Source organism: Pogona vitticeps, chromosome 2 (assembly GCF_051106095.1).
Source record: "Pogona vitticeps strain Pit_001003342236 chromosome 2, PviZW2.1, whole genome shotgun sequence".
NCBI classification, from domain to species: Eukaryota; Metazoa; Chordata; class Lepidosauria; order Squamata; family Agamidae; genus Pogona; species Pogona vitticeps.
Window position 1 is genome coordinate 310,916,498 of NC_135784.1, and position 17,415 is coordinate 310,933,912.

At 50.6% G+C, this 17,415-nt stretch overlaps 1 protein-coding gene across 1 annotated transcript in view; it reads left to right on the forward strand.

The window, feature by feature from the left end:
- Positions 1-17,415, forward strand: part of ARID3C (AT-rich interaction domain 3C) — a 104,298-nt gene that overhangs the window by 61,555 nt on the left and 25,328 nt on the right. Inside the window, exon 3 of the mRNA XM_072993027.2 lies at positions 16,816-16,888. Within this exon, the coding sequence (XP_072849128.2) occupies positions 16,816-16,888 (73 nt within the window). The remainder of the gene's footprint in view (positions 1-16,815; positions 16,889-17,415) is intronic.

Sequence of the window (17,415 nt, forward strand, 5' to 3'; positions counted from 1 at the left end):
CCGTCCATAGAAACTAATGGGAAGCTGATATTCCGCCTTCGACCACTAGAGGGGGATATTTTGTTTCTTTTTTTCTTAGGTCAAGAAAAAGGTTCAGGGAAGGCAGGGAAAATACAGTCCAGGCAGTACAGTACCAGGCAGTCCGAAGACTGTCTCCCAATCCACTCGCTAAACGCTGGGAGGAGTGAGGAAGCAGACAGGCACCCTTTTCACTGGCCAACAGTTAACTGAAAGTTCAAATTTTGCACTTTCCCTGCCTCCCATGTGGGTTTTTTTCAGTTCTTAACTCAAATCTAAGTATGTAAGTCAAGTCAATATTTTCCTATGAGAGCGGTTCTTAAGTCAAAATGTTCTTAACTCAAGCCGTTCTTAAGTCAAGACCCCACTGTAAACAGACCCTCACATGAGCAGTCATTACTTGGTTCACCAAGTATGAGATGGAGGGCATTAGGGCTGCAGAGAGTTGTGTTGTCTCATTATTTTATAAGCCTGGTTCCATCCAGCCTTATCAGTCTCCTCTCCAGGGTAAATACCAGTCGCAGGCTAATCTCCCATTTGCCTCTGCACCCACGGACCTTGGCCTTCATGCCTTGAACCTTTCTCGTCTGGAATCTGTGTCACCTCTTGCGGGTTGCCGTCTGTGGGACAGGTCCCAACTCGGCCACCTCCTGCCTGCCCATCCACCCAACCGAGGCCAGATTCCTTTTCCTCTACTCCTTTCCGTCAGATGGGGGTTTTCCTCGCTCTGCCGAAAGGCATAGGGTGGTCTTGGGCTATGTTCATTCAGACAGGGTCTGAAAAGTGGCAAGCGGGGGAATTCAAGCTGCTTGTTCTAAATTGTACACATCCCTGGAAAGAGGGGGTGCGGAAATCAAAAGGACTGGTTTCCGAGAAAAATGTGTTGAGATGAGGAGTGCTGCTCTCGTGTCATCGTGCGTTGCAGAATTGACTCTACTTTTGTCTCAAGTTCTGATTGTTTCCAGCTTTGCCTGGTGACAGGGGACCTGGTTATAATACTTTATGAAATCAAAGCAGTAGCATGGCTCAACTCTGGAGCCTTTACAAGCAATATGGCAATGGATCTCATGGCCTCAGGGGGAGGTGCTGAGCGTTCCAGCGCTGGAGGCCTTCAAGAGAAAATTGGACCACCCTCTGTCTGATCTGCTTTGATTTGGATTCATGCCTTGAGCAGGGGGGTTGGATTGGATGGCCTTAGAGGCTTCATCATTCTAGGATTCCATCTAACTGGTTTTAGAAGAGGTAGATGGGTTAGGCTCTGCTAGCCTATTAGGCTAAAACCCAAGAAAAATAGAAAATAAGAAACACCAAAATTTTGAGCCGTCTTGAAGACTTAACTGCCCTGCTCTCTGGGGCCAAGTATAAATGTATGACTATTTGCCACGTAGTCCCACTCTTAGGTCTGAGGACGTAGAGTTTTGTCCACGAAAGCTCACCTTAAAATATAGCAGTTAGTCTTCAAAGTGCCACATTGTTTCTGCCTTCTTTATTTTTCTTTGTTTTTTGCCTGAAGATCTAACTGGAAAGAGATGGGCTGATAATCACTGCACACTGGCTTTCATTTGCTCACAAGCTTCATTACGGGAGGGGAGCTGTTGGCCGTTTCGCTGGCCTTCAGCCTCTTCTGACCAAATGCAAAACCAAAGAACAAAAAAAAAAAAAGACGTACAGAAAGTAGAAAGAAGGCCAGGCCACCAAGGAGGAGTACAGACAAGTAGCAAGGAAATGCAGGGGTGGCCTTAGGAGGGCAAAAGCTGAGAATGAGCTGAGATTACTTAGAGACACTAAAAGCAATAAAAAAACATTCTTCAGGTATGTGACGAGCAAAAGACAAACAAAAGACATCATGGCACAGCTCCGCAATGCAGATGGAAAAATGTTAGCAGAGGACAAAGAAAAGGCAGGGGTGCTCCATTCCTATTTTAATTCAGTCTTTACCCATAAGACAGCCTATGAACTTCCAAACAAATTAGAAGTGCAAGTGGGGGAGACAGGATTGCAGCTGGAGATGGATAAACAAATAGTCAAGGAATACCTTACCGCCTTGAACGAGTTCAAATCTTCAGGGCCGGATGAACTGCATCCGAGAGTACTGAAGGAACTGGACGAAGAACTCTCAGAACCGCTGTCCGTTATTTTCTTGAAATTATGGGAAACAAGGGGGGTGTCAGAGGATTGGAGGACGGCCAATGTTGTCCCTGTCTTCAAAAAGGGCAAAAAAGAGGAACCTGGGAATTACAGGCCAGTCAGCCTGACCTCCATCCCAGGCAAAATTCTGGAACAGATTGTAAAGCGGTCCTTGTGCAAGCACCTAGAAAACAAGGCAGTAATAACTAGAAGCCGACACGGATTTGTCAAGAACAAATCCTGCCAAACTAATTTGATCTCATGAATGCTGTAGACGTATATCTTGATTTCAGCAAAGCTTTTGACAAAGTGCCCCATGATCTCCTGATTAGCAAGCTAACTACGTAGGTGTGGGCTGGATAGATCAAGTGAACAGAATGAAATTCAACAAGGATAAGTGCAAAATCCTGCACCTTGGTAAAAGAAACCAATTGTAGAGTTCACTATGTGCGAGAAGGATCTTGGAATTGTCGTTGATCACAAGTTAAACATGAGCCAACTGTGTGATGTGGCTACAAAAAAGGCCAATGTTATTTTAGGCTGCATTAATAGAAGTATAGTTTCCAAATCCCACAAGGTGCTAGTCCCCCTCTCTATTCAGCACTGCTTAGGCCTCACCTTGAGTCTTGTGTCCAGTTCTGGACACCACACTTCAAGAAGGATGTGAACAAATTGGAACAAGTTCAGAGGAGGGCGACAAGGATGATGATCAGGGGGCTGGAAACCAAGCCTGAAGAGAAAAGGTTGAAAGAACTGAGCATGTTTAGCCTTGAGAAAAGAAGGCTGAGGGGTGATAGGATAGCACTTTTCAAATATCTGAAAGGCTGTCCTACAGAGGAGGGGGAGGATCTGTTCTCCGTCATCCCAGAGTGCAGGACACACAATAATGGGCTCAAGTTAAAGGAAGGCAGATTTTGGTTGAATATCAGGAAAAACTTCCTAACTGTTAGAGCAGTACAACAGTGGAACTCATGACTTTGGGAGTTGGTGAATGCTCCATCAGTGGAGACATTCAAGAAAAGTTTAGATAATCACCTGTCAGATCTGCTTTGATTGGGATTCCTGCGTTGAGCAGGGGGTTGGACCTGATGGCCTTGTAGGCCCCCTTCCAAATTCACTTTTCTCTGATTCTATGCATCCTCCCTGAGTTGAATCGCTCCGACCTGTGTTGGACACTGAGCAAAGAGTCGTTTTAGGAGAAGCCAACATGGAAGGGAAATTGGCTGGCAATGGAGGGGTTCCTCTCTCCCTCCTTCGTTAACCTAGCAAGTCTTCAAGTTGGTGCTGGCAAAGGGAAACTTAGACCAATGGAGGAACGGATCTCTGATGTGGATCTCTGCCCCCATCCCCATGAATTTGATGTGGTTCTCTTCAAAGCCAGAAGGCACCACCTAAGTTTGTAGCAGGGAGTTCCGTATGCCAGTCCAATGCTTAAACCGCAGTGCTTCACAGCTGTCTGCAGCTGGGGGTGAGATTGAAACTTCAGCCACTGAAGAAACTGAACTGCTTCTCCAAATCCAAATTCTTTTCAAGTTGTCAACAGTTCTGCAGGAGAAAGCAAGATAAGCTTAGCTCGGGTTGAGCCGGGTACGATGCTCAAGACAGGAAGCCTGGTTTGTGGAGGACCTGAGCCTCAGAACCATCACTTTTTAGACAGAGGATGAGCTTGAAATCCGTCACGCAGAGGCGGGCATTTTTAACAGAAATGGTTCTGTTTGCAGGTTATGAAATCCTGACCCCACTGACCCTCCCAGTCAATGAGGCCAATGTGTGAACGAGTTCTTAGAATGTTAGCTCTCCTTGGGTTGCTGTTCTTGGGGGACTTTCCCACAACCAGTCTGTCGTTTTTATTATAAAATGGGATGGCCTTAGATCCAGATCTTGTGGTGGTGGTTGCCGCCGCTGTTGTTGTTAGCAGCCATCAAGTTCGAATTGACATAGCGACCCTGATGGGGCTTTCAAGGAGCTCCCATTGAGCTTCCATGGCCGATCAGCAATTCAAAACCCAGGTCTGCGGAGTCCTAGTCTGTTGCTCTGTTGTCGACACTACACTGGGTGTCTCATGCTAGAAATAAATGAGTTTAAAGCACTGCACACGGAACGCAGAACTTGCCTGCGGAACTTCCTGCTGCAAGTTATGATGATGGCTGTGGGCCTGGAAGTTCTTTAAAAGAGCGCAGGACAGATTCCCAGTGGAGGAGATGCCTAGTTAAGATGCTAAAGGTAGAGCTCAGAAAATTAACCTTCTTGGGATCCCAGAACCCTCTGCAAAGCTGGATGGCGTCCCCTGGAGAGAACTTTTCCAAAAAGCCCCTAAAGGAAACCTTTATGTCCAGGACCGGCGGGGTATGGAATCCTCATTGCTGGCTCGGAGGGATCCTGAGGAAGGCCGGTTGCCCTTATGCCCTCCCTCCCTTCAGGATGCGTGGAGGGATCCACCTGCTTCCATCCTGATCCCGCCGAGCATCTTTTGGGTGCCCAGCCTGTGATGGTTCATCCGGCCATGAAGCCGAGCTGTCAGCTTTGGAAGAAAAAAGACGAAGAAAGCAGTGCCAGTTTCCAGATTCCACATGGTGCTGGGCATGGGAGGAGGTGGTCAAGAGGTGTTCAGCTTGCCTCCTCTCCCCCTCGCACCCATGACATTGCAGAGGGTGGCGGGGCTGCGGTGCACCAGACGGACCGCTGGCTGCCTGCCCGGGTTGCCTTTCCGGGAGCCAAGGGGCTGAAGGAGTTAAGCCGAGCCGCCCTGCCCATCTGCTTGCGGGCGAAACTCTCCCTCCCAAACACCCACCCCCCAAATGGGGGGGGCTAACTTCCCCCCATTAAAGGCCAGGATGACATTATCAAAGGCTCGGGAAGCCTGCTGATCAATGCATTTAATGAAGGCCTGGGACCTCCTGCCACCCCCCACGCTCCCCCCCCCACCGTCGCCCCCTCTGTCATTTGCTGCGCCATCATCTTGGCTTAAAAGGTGACCTTTGGCCCCCGTTTGATGAAACATGTTTATTATGCCTCTGCAGGCCCTCCAAGCCGTGCCCCCCCCCCCCGATAAAAGGTAAGAGGTTAATAAATGGTAGAAAAATAGATACCAAAGCTTTGAGGTCACACCTGTTTCTGCTTTTTCTGAGTTCCAGGCTGCAAACCTCAGGCAAAGAGGCAAGGCATTGGCCACTATTGCGCTCCCAGCCCTGCTGATGAGGGGGGGGGGACATTCCTGGCTTTCTGCCCCATCCTCTTGGGTGGAGATGTCCCCGGGGCTTGGAGAGGAGAAGAGAGAGAGAGACAGACAGAGAGAGACAGAGAGAGAGTCTGGATGCTTGAATGACAGAGAGGGAGGGAGCGATCATGGGGCCAGGATGGATGGCAGCTCTCCCATGGAGGAAAGGTGTCTCATGCCACACCAGGTGTGCTGCAGTCGTCGTTCTGCACCACTGGAAAGGCTCTGCCACCACCACCCCGCCCCGTACCGTCCAGGTAGCCAGAGTTTGATCCTCTCCCCCCGCCCCGCAGGCTGAGCAGCTCTTGATAAATGGTGCAGTGCAAACATACCATGGAGTAATAAAATGCATAGAGTCGGAAGAAAGCACAAAATATTAGGATCCATGTGTGTAACAGGATGGGGGTGTGGAAGAGGTATGCAATTATAATTAAAAACCTCTCCCCCCCCCCCACGCATGGACCCTGATGTCTTATAGACATAAAGGTTAAATATGTCATCCTGTGAGCTGAAAACCCACTCTCCTCTTTAAGCAACTTCTCCTGGCCCTTTTTTGGGGGAGGTTGCTTTGGTTCGGTTCGGTGATGGAATCCAACAGCCAGCGCGGATGTGGCTTGGAGATTCCGACCGGATGGGGGGAAAAAAATCCCGTTCCCCAGTCTGGCTCTTTTTCCCTTCCGCTGACAGCTCAAAGGTGATGGTGTAAGGAAAAGATTCAGGGGTAACAATGGGATCTCTGCCACTTTGGGGCGCCGGGAATTGCTACTTCTCTCCCCAAAATCCGGCCGTGGAAACGACTCCCACAGTCCTCCGTCCTGGGACTTTCCTTGCCCTCTTGGAGGAAGTGGAAGGCTGGAAGTCTTTTCATTTCCAGCCACCCACCCCAACCTGCAAGACGACTACGTGCATCTTTGCCTTGCCTTTTGCTTTGAGCATTGCACGGCCTGTGCGCCTGTACACACACGCCCGTTCCTGGACACAGACCTTGAAATGAAAAGAACCCGTGTAGACGCGCTACGTATTGATGTATTACATACATGGGTTGACGGCGGATATTGCTACTCTCAGGAGATGCCGGTCCATTGTTCCGTGTACAAAAGTTGCTTAATAACCCTGCTTGGCTTTGTGCCCCTTTTGGAAATCCATTCTGGATTGCCAAGTTTTTGTTTCTTTTCAGTGGGCTTTAAATTCTCGCCCGGCGTTTCCTGGGAGGAATTGGTGTCTGTAGCCCTTTCGATTAGCACTAATTTTTCCTTCATGTGGCCGGACTTTTATGGCTAGATCATCGATCTCCCGCCCTACACTTTGTCACACTCAACAGCGCATCAGTTGGTGGCAAACGGGCCTCGGATCTGTAAACCGGAAGAATCTGGCCGCCGAGGGGGGCCGTTGCCAGCTCAGACGGGCTGAATTTTGGCTGCCTGTGACCCCCGTTGGGGTGAAGGGGGCCCTGAGCAGAGGCAAACATGCAGTGAGGTGGAATGGCCAATTATGCAGGTCATATATCCTCACCTGCATGTTGGACAGTGTGGGAGTTGTGCACAAGGGGGCCAGCAGAAGAGGCAGAAATCCTTGACTCTAGGGGTGCTGAAGGTGCTAGAACCTCAACGTTGGCCGTCCTGCAGTTTTTGTCAGACGGTTGGTTTGCATTTTTTAAAAAAGAATTCACTCCAGTTGGTGACTTCTCAAGAGCAGAATCCCGTTGGCAGTTTTGCCACGGAGGGGAGATGCTCCCGGAGGTCCCCAGAGGCTGCTGTTTCCAGACAGCATCTGCTTGCCTGCAGCACCGGTTGGGCAAGAGGATGCTGCCTGTTTGGGAGGTTCTGATGATGGAGCTCCTCACTTTGGGTGTGAGCAGAAAGAGCTTGCCTTCCATAAACTGGGCTGCACAAGAACGAAGAATCCTCGTTTCTCCCCAGCGTTATCTTCCTCTTCTCTTTAGGCCTTTTTTGTTCCAACCTTCCTCCTGGATCCCGGCGATCCGGTTCACAGCAGTCCAGTAAGGGAGAGCACGGCTGTCCTGATTTTGCTATTAGGATCAGGATTCGAAGCTGATCCTTTGGCGTCCGACGTGGAGTTGTCCAGGCGCCGCCTCCTGGCCACTCCCCTGGTGGTTCCTCTGGCCCCGGGGGGGGGTGTCTTTGCAGGTGGCCTCTGGGGTTCCTTCCCGACCCCTCGCCAGCTGATCTCTCTCCGCAAAGCTTTGTGCCCCCTTCACCCTCTCCGTATTATTACAGCCGAAGCAAGCCACGCTTATCAGATCATCAATAGGTCTTCTCGTAGGTCACCGCCTCTTGGCTTCTACTCGTGCCCTCTCGCAGGAGAAGGCTTCCCTGACAAGGCACGGGGCCCTGACCTCTGGCCTTCTGGAACATTTAAAGGTCTCCGGGGACGTGAGCAAAGATGTAAATCCTGGCTTGTCTCCCCCTCGCACTTGAGGATGAGAAACAGCACAGACATTATCCCTGCCTGTGTGAAAGGCTTTCCTGGTGGGTCTCGGAGAGAATTCTCACTTTGACCGCAGGAACTTTTGCATCGAGATGGTCAGCGGGACAGCAGTTGTTGCCTCATTGCATGCACTTCTGGCAATTTATAGAAGCCCCGGATAGTGTTCTTGCCTCTTCGTGCAGGACGAGGGGGGCAGTCTGTCTGTCTCTCAGGGCTGTGCCCGATGGGGGAATCCCGAGCATAGTCATCCCCCCAAAAAAACAAAACAAAAGAAAACAAAACCCTAACTTGCTTCAAGCTCAGTCTCCCACATCGGAGGGAACCTCTGAACTAGGGGGGGGGGCAGTTAATGCTGGAAAAGCAAACATTTAGAGGCTCTGATAATGTACACCAGCCTCTCCACCAGTCTGTGCTTCGACAACAGCCCTGTCAGAGAGCCACTGCGGTGTGATGGTTCCCTTGGATAGATTTGGCCAAGGTTGACTCAAAAAGTTGTGTTCTAGGAGGAAGAGAAAAGAAAAAAGGATTGGTGTGGGTAGTGTAGTAAGTGGCGCGAGAGCAGGCCCATGGAATCAATGGGACTTCGTGAATCAACTCCTCCATAAGTTTCTTTTTAAGAGGGTAAGATCCACCAATTCAAACGGTCCTACTCAAGCCGCAACCTAGGCTAAATAGGTAATAGGTGGTGTAGGCCCATTTGAATCAATGGGACTTATGGAGGAGCTGATGGACCAGATTCCCAATGATTCAGTGGCCCAACTCTAATGCTGTGTACTATGCTAAGCAACAGGATTGGGGCCCTTAAGTCCTGTCTTTGCATCCAAACATTTTTAAATTTTTTTTAAAATTTTGGCTAAATTACGGCCACGGTTCTGCTACCGGTTCCAAACATTCTTTTTATCCCACCCTCTTTAATGATCTTTACTGTTGATTAAATACCCTAACCCTATTCCTTCCATCTGTCTTCTTTTTACAGTTTCTTTCTTTTGTGTGTCACCTTTAATTCTTTCCTATAAAAGGAAGAATTAAATTATTTGCCTAAGAGATGTTTCTCTTCCATGGTTGTTCTGCCTGCTATGAGGGCGTCTGGTCCTCCAGGACCCTCCCTCCCCATTTTATCTTCATCCTGTTCCAGCTGATAAATGTCGTGCAAAGCAGCAATAAATGTAATACTGAACTGGGAAGTTAATCTGTATCCAGGGAGTTTAATAAATATTGTGCTGAAAAGCAGAATCCCCCTCTTTCCCCCTTCCCCTCCTCCCTCCTTTTGGTGTCCAGCCTGATCCAGTTGCTTCCAGCTTGCTCTGGCTGGAGGTCGAGTGGTCAACTCCTTGTAGCCATTGCATGCATTCAGACGTCTACAGGGTTGCCACATTCCCTCCCAATAGGGCTCCTGTGCTGGTCTCATCTCCCCCATCGTAGTTCTGCAGTGTGTGGTATTTTAGAGGTTCAGGACTTCTCTAAAAAAAGTCTCGATCCATGTATCTTCTAAAGCGACTCATTCTTGTCTCGAAATTCCGCCTGTGTCACCCCCACCTCCACCTCCACCCCTCTCCTCCTTTCTCTTTGGTTTGTAAGACTTTGGGGTTTTTCCCAAGTGGAAGTCCGTCTGTGTTTTAATTAATTCCTGCAAATGTGCATGGTTATTTATACCATTCTCCCGGTTTATAAACTTTCTCGTTCAACAGAATGGTTTGTATGTATCCCCCCCCCCCCAAACTGAATACCTTTTCTGCCATTCCTATTTAAACAGAGTTTACTGTTGTAACACACTTCTTATTTCTTCTACGGAGGCACAGCTTTTAAATGAAAACAAATTGTTATCTTCCCCGGTGAGTGGGTGAGGTATTTCGTGGCAGTCTTTGCAAGAGGATGTAGAACGCTTTTGCAAATGGTACTACTCGACATAACAATGCTGGCCTCTGCAGGGTTGCTTGTGCTTTCAAGATTCGTAGAAATCTGGAGGTGCCGTTTGCATCTTTTCTGAGCAACAGGCCTGCCCCTCTGTGCTTCCTCTGGGCATTTGTGTGCTTCAGCTCTGCAAACAGAAAATGAGGCTCATTTTGCAGTTTCCACAAATTACTGTACAAAGATCTTAACGGGGTGGTGGTGGTGGGATAATTAGTGTCCTTTATCTTAGGCTTGCCAAGCAACCTCCCAGCGCTTGAAGGTTCCTCGGCTTGAAGGCGTCTCCTCAGGTTGAGAGCTCCTAACCGAGGAGAGTGAAGAATTTAGCCAAGTTGAGAGCAACTTGGCTGCTTCTGTTTACGAGATTATGAAGTCATCTTGCATTTCCTTCCATTTTGGAGGGCCGGAAGGGGAAGGGTGTATTTCAGTCGTATTGTGCTTCCATCTGCTGACTGATGGGCCACGTCCATGGCTTGGGACTCTTTGAGGAGCTGACAGGAAGGGGCAGCAGTTACAACGGAGTGCTCGTATGTCCAGTTTTTGGTGGAGGCTGCTTGGCACAGCCGCACCTTCTGGTGTCTTTCTCCTGCGTGCAGCAGAGTCCAAGAGGTGAGCAGAGGAGGTCTTGACACCAAGCATCTGCATTTGGCGATCACTCGTCATTGGCAGGATAACCTTCCTTTAGCAGAGGGGATCTATTTAGAAGCAGCAAGCAAGGAAGTGGCTCTAAAAGCACGGCTTGCTTGGGGTTCCTTGGCGAAGACCCTACACGGGGAACACCCAGGAATCAAAGATAGTTCTCTCGTAAGGGGTGTGACCCGCAGAGAATAATTCCGATCTGCCTCCGGGTCTTGATTGTGTTCTTCTTGCTCACTGTACTACAGAGATGCCGCCTGGCATCAGCGCAGTGGCACCCAGCCGGGCTCTGAGCCAGTGGCCCACTGGGAAATCTGCCAGTTCCGCCGTTATCTGGACGGGGCCGTGGGTTCACAAGGGTGTTGTCGTCTGTCGTCTCCAGTGCATCCCGTGAAGGAGGGTTTGCTGCCAGTCCTGCAAGCCGAACGAGGACCTGTGCTCACAGAGCATGGACTGCATCACACCAGACAGCTCGGGAAGGGCCCCCTCAGCAGGGCAGGTTGCCACAGCTTGGGGAGGGCGTAGGGGCTGGTGCCTGGCGTTAGGGGGAAGGCCAGGCGTTGTGGACCATTGGGGCGATCTGCGATGCTCTCAGACTGATGGCCCCATGCCTGTGAGCGGTGTCCCTGCCATCTTGCTCTTAACTTCACTTTAGGGAAATCAAGGTGAATCAAGTGTAGCTACGGGCACAAACCACGGTTTGGCGCGGCTTGTTCTGGTTCGTTTCTCAGTTGAACCGGTGTTTGGCGCGTCAAAAGCCCCACCTCCTCCCCCAGGGAACCAACCACTCCGAGGCAGCGCCCGGAGGAGGCGGGTCAAGGAAGCTGCAGGGCTGCCTCTGAGTGGGCGCCCGCTGGGAGGAGGCGGGGCTTTGAAAAGGCAAACACCCAGTTCGGCTGAGAAACAAACCGACCCGTGCCCGTCTCTAAATTAAACTGGATAAAAATCAATGATTTTTTTTTTAAAAAAATGAAAATTGGATTTTAAAAGTTTCAATTGGAATTTTTAGAAATTTTGTTGATCAAAAATCTTTTTATGTTCCTAAGGCTTTTTGCAAGGTTAGTTTTCATTGAAAATGCCCTACAACTCAAAAAGATTTTGTTACAGAATAAGGATTATAGATTCTAATCCTATATTAAAAGAGGGTGGCTGAAATCGAGGAGCGGAATTTACATGGCCCTAAGCAGACGGCATCATCAGCCCTGGTAGGTCTCAGCTTCTGCTGCTGGATTGGGTTTAAATCAAATGGAAAGAAGAGTGGGGAAAGCAAACGTGAAACACCCCCATAGCAGGCAATATATAAATATATAGGGGGTGATGGGACTGGCATTTCCAGGGATCATCATCATCTTAGAATGGCTGATCTGGAAGAAAACCGACGGATCCCCAGCCCCAGTCAAGGAGGTGCAGGGAGGGGGAATCGAACTCCCAACCCTCTGCCTCCACAGTCAGGGTGCTCAAGGCCCTGAGCTCTGGCTGTTCTACCTGCAGCCTCATGTGTATAGACGCCAGGGCTGAGCATTTTGTTGCTAACCCTCATCGAAAGGGGACGGCGGCAGAACCAGGGTAGATCTTAAAGAGGGACGAATCAGGAATTAAAATACTTAAAGTTTCTGGGCTGGTGAGCCTGAAAAGGCCGAAGAAAGCTGTCTGTTCCCCATGAATGTCGGGAGCTGCGAAGCCGGCGTGGCATTTATTTATTTATTTATTTATTTTATTTTATTTATATCCTGCCTATCTGGTCGGGTCAGGACCACTCTAGGCGGCATCATCCTGCATTGCTGTGTAATCTGTTTTGACCGACAGCCAGCAATCCAAAGTCTCGCACAAGGGAAGGGTTTTCCCCAGCCATCTCTTAGATCCCTTTACGAGCGATTTATTCGTCTTTAAACAGCTTTTCAGCCACGGGGAGAGGCTGGGGCTTGAACTGGCTTCCCTCTGCCTTGTGTGCAACCGGGAGAGGGACTGCCTTTGAAGGGTCTTGTCCTTCGTACTTTCTGGGGCCCTGCATGTACACAGGAATCCGCCTGGCAGAATACACAAACGGCCCGGTCGGGTGCACAGAGGAAGGGCCGGCTTCTTGAGCTAGGAAAGCTCAGTCACAGCAAATCACTGGATGATGGGCTGTGTTAACAGAGGATGATGGGATCTGGGGGCTTGTGGAGATGACTCGCATTCCGCTTTTGGAGAAGTGGCTGTTGGGCAGCCCTGCTCTGCCCTGCATGCTCTCGGGGGGGGGGGCACCCCCGTTCACCAGGAGGGCTGTAGTCCAGCCTTTCCGGAGGCCCTTAGTCACGGGAGGAGAGGCTGCCTCGGTGGGACCGCCGGCCAAAGGGCGGATGATGACAACACCCACAATCTGCCTGGCTGGCTGTGCCCCAGTTGGCGCTCTGCCCTCTCCCTTGTGAATTGTGCCAAGCCGCAAAGGAAGGAGAGAGAGAGAGAGAGAGAGAGAGTCATTCATGCCTGGCAGGTCTTGGCGTGGATGGCTGCGGAGGGCAGACGGTCGCTATTCCTAGCCAAACACCGAAGGGGTTTCCCCTTCTCTGGAGTGAAATCTCTTTGCGGACGTCCCTTGCTGCTCCCAGCAGCTGATGCTGAGGTTTTTGCTGCCTTCAGCAAATGGTTTCCCTGCCAAGGGCTGTACAGCGGTGGCTGTTTCGGGTCTTGGAACCCGTGTCCCCCCCCCACCCATGGCAGAAACGATCCTCCCCGCTTCTCATAAGGTCACTGCAAAGTTTACAGCCTTTCTGTCGTTGAACATTTTCATTTATGATGTGTTTCAAAGGATGTCCATATTGCTGACGTATTAGGTAAAGGTTCCCCTTGACATTGAATCCAGTCGTGTCCGACTCTAGGGGGCGGTGCTCATCCCCGTCTCCAAGCCGTAGAGCCAGCGTTTGTCCGTCAACAATCTTCCGTGGTCATGTGGCCAGCACGACTAGACACAGAATGCCGTGACCTTCCCACCAAGATTTATCGACTTGCATTTTTACATTCTTTTGAACTGCTAGGTTGGCGGGAGCTGGGACAAGCGACGGGAGCTCCCTCCGCCGCGTGGATTCGATCTTACAATGGCTGGACTTCTAACCTTGCAGCACAGAGGCTTCTGTAGTTTAACCCGCAGCGCCACCATGTCCCTTACTGAGTGTAGTATTACTGGGTGTAAATAGAAGCAGATGGAAATCATAGACTCATGAACAGTTTAAAACCAAAATAATAAGGTTTAATGCCGTTGTTCCTGCAAGGCCCACCTTGATCAGTGAAAGATTGCCCTGTTTTGAGAGTACTTCTGTTTGCCTGATGGTAATGCCTACGCCAGATGGATCAATCTCTGCTGGATGGAAGCGAGCGAGACCTGGCCGGCTGGCCGGTTTCCTGAGCAGGAGAGATGGGCTCTGACTGTGGTTGCAAGGGAAAAGGATCAGGGCCAGCAATGGTGAGGGCCCTAGAGACAGAAAAATCAGGGAACAGCCGAGGGGCCGCCTTTCCCAGTGGGAGCTGGGGGAGAATCCAGAAGAGACTCTGTTACAAAAAAGGGGATGCCATGCATGTGGTCCTGGAACTCCTTCCTAAGGCTTGAGAAATATTATTTTTGGCCACTACGCCAGCCAGCGTTCCCCCACATGTTGGCTAGAGAGGATTGGGGCAGCTGCAGTTTCAAAGAAGTAACTTTTCCAAGCCCTGGCCCTCTTTACCTCTTTTGTGAGCAAGGGGACACGAGAGGCACATGGGTGTTCAGAAACCTGGGCGACCCTTCGCTTAACCGGCCAAGCCCCTGCGGTTGGTAACGGGCATGCTGGGTGTGGAGGGATCCGTGGCTGTCTATCCGGAACGCTGCCTCTCGTTGGAAGGGAAGGAAGAAGGGGCTTAAGGTTTGTGCCCCTGAAAACGGAAGCCGGCTGTTATGGCACATGTTAGGGAAGTCCAGAAAACGTGCACCTTTGTAGTCCAGGTTCCCTTTTCCTTCCGGTGCTTGTCGTAAGAGAGGAACTCGGAAGATTTTTGCCAAAATGGGAAACCGGGCCTGGGCCTTTTCAGGACCCCTTCAGCCCAGCCCGTGCATTTTCCAGGGTCCCTTCATAGTCTTGAGGACCAGAAACTTGAGGTGGGTAAAAGGGGAAATGAGGGCCGTCTCGGGGCTGAATTATGCCTCTCGTGCCGGCTGCCCAGTGGTAAAGGTTGGAGAAGGAACTTCTTTGGAAGACGCCCCCAACTCTTGTTGTGTCTGCTCCTTGCAAGGCCAGTGGGGATCTATCTCGATGCTGATGTTCTTTGAGGAAAGGTGCCTTATGTGTGTGTGTGTGTGTGGGGGGGGGGCCCAGTGATTCCCTTCCAGGCCACGCATTTTAGCTGCTGAGCTGCAGTCTCAGATCCGAAGGCTCCTGCCTGAGGGCCAAGGGCTGGGAAGGTGGAGGATGAAACGAAGCAGAGAGAGCCCCTCCTTCTTGGCCCTCCCTCTTTGTCCATTCCCCTCTGCCAGAGGTCAGAGGTCAGCAGGGGTCTGCCCCAAACTTGCTAATTGCCCTGATATAGGGATAAGGGAGGTGAAGGGAGAGATGCACGCCATCCCTACAGGTGTCAACCAAGGCTCAACAGAGAGCATGGAGTGCCATCAAATATTTATCTCTTCCACCCCTGCGGAGGTGAAAGGTTGTGGTGGACTGGAAGGAACAGCTATGGCTCCCGGAGGGTTCGGGAATTTGCAAGGAAGAAGGCGGACCTTCTGGGTCACTCTGTTGACCTCGTTGCATTTCCTTGTTAGGTGGACTTTTAAATGCTGGAAGCATCGGTTGCGTGGTTGACATCTTGGGGGTGAAAAGTCTCTGGCTAGGATTCAGGACAGCTCAACAGACTGTCTTGAGGTGCAACCAATTGAGCAGGATTTTTGTGCCTCCAGAGCAGAAATCGACCCAGCCCCAATTGGCAAATAGCGATTGACCAGAATCCTTCTGGGAATTTATCTCAGCAGCGTAATCACACAAATCATGGCTGTGAATTGCCACTAATTAACCGATTGCTGTTCCCATTCCTGGTCATATGCCAGTCACGCCACTTGCCCTTTGACCAGGGATAGACTTCGTACAATGAGTTGATGCTGATGATTCTGGGTTGGGAGGATCAGCCGGCAGGTGATTGTTGGCACAGGGCCAATGGGAGGGCACCGGCTTCACATGCCAAAGGTGGCAGGTTCTTCTGCACCATCTCCACCCAAGGCTAGGAAAGAGGCCTGCTGAGATCCTGCAGAGGTTACGTTCTTGGATGATCACTCCCAGAATCTCTCCGTGACTTTTGTATTCCCAAAAAGTAATGTTTCCAAGGTCCAAAATCCTGCAAAGCCATCTGCGCCAGGCAGTATTGACAGTACTGGTGTAAACAGATGAAAGACTTGACTCAGCATTAGCCAGCTTTCCCAGGCTAGTTGGTTGGTTGGTTGGTTGGTTGGTTGGTTGGTTGGTTGGTTGGTTGGTTGGTTGGTTGGTTGGTTGGTTGGTTGGTTGGTTGGTTACCACCGCATGAGTGTGATGCACTATTCCTGGTGGTTAACAGATGAAAAGAGCCAAGCCATAACAGAAAAACAGTAAATCAAGATGATAAAGAAGGTCTTTATCAGGGGCAGGGCTTCGGGGGGTGGTGGTGGCAGCTTGCTAGTAGCACCTGCTGTCGGGGCTTTCCCGGTGATGGCCCCTAAACCGATGGGATGAGCAAAGGCGTAGGTTGGCATGGAGAGGAAGGGTGAACTTTGAAGCTAACGAGAGCCTGGGGGAATTAAGAGGAATGAAAGTACTTTGTGTCTGGTTATGATGGATTAGAAGTTAGGACGCTCTGCATTTCGCAACGATTCTTTCTCCTTTTTTCTTTTCCTTGACAGGAAAAGCTGAGTTTGATTTGTACGGTTCGTGCTGGCCTGTCTTGTTCCCTGCTTATTCCTGTGTTTTCCAGCTAGACTAGTTGGGAGACAACCCCACACAGACACACCTTACCAGAGTATGAGATATCTTAGAAAGCGGGTTCCATCAACTTGTTCAGATTTCTGCCGTTCATTGATGGCTCTCTTTCACCTCCGTCTTCATGGCTAGGACGGCTAGATTTCTTGACATGTCTTTTCTTTTACCAGTGAAAGTTGGGGCTGGCTGGATTCTGCCTCTGTAATAGCACCCTCTCTGCCTTTCCCTGTGCTTTCATGCCCTCAGGACGTAAGCTTAGCATGGGATACAACTCTTCCTCAGGGCTTGTGTCCTGAGTATCTATCGGGGACAGATTTAAGAGGATCCAGTGGGGCAAAGCCCCCTGACCTTTCCAAGGATATTAGGATTCATCATCTGTTTCCCTATAAAGACAGCCACCTTATTGACCTCCTGGGACCGGTAACAATCCTTGCGAAGGGGGTAGGGGTGTGTGTTAACGGAGCCGTCTCCACCTACGATAATATCCTGCCTTGTTCTCTCTCCTCCTTGCAGCTCTATGAACTGGACAGCGACCCGAAGCGCAAAGAGTTCCTGGACGATTTGTTTGGCTTCATGCAGAAGAGAGGTGAGTTTGGAGGGTCTCCTGGCTCCTGCACCCTTGGGGTGCGGCAGTTAAACTGCAGTAACTGCAGTGAAGATTCTGCTCACAACCTGAGTTCAGTCCCAATAGGCTAAGGTAGTTGGCTTGAGGTTTAGTTGGCATTCCATCTTTCCGAGGTCAGTACCGTATTTGCTGGCGTATAAGATGACTTTTTTGGCCCCAAAAACATGTCTCCAAGGGGGGGGGCGCGTGTTATACGGTGGATGCACTTCAGTTGGGCCAGGAAGGAGCCACTGCAGTTGAGTGATGCACGGCTGCGCTGGCAGGGGAGGAAGGCAGGTGGGCAGGCAGGCGGTCGGTCTGGACGAAGGGAGGGAAGCAGAGCTGGCCATGCCTGAGTGGCCAGAGCCTGCCGCTGGGCTGCCCGCCGCCCCACGCCGCTGAGCCAGCTGCCTCCTCGCCTGCCTGGCCACTTCCCCTCCTTCTCGCCCTCCTCACAGCTGAGTCAGCCGCCCGCTCACCCGCGCGCCACCGGAGAGATGCTTCCCCTT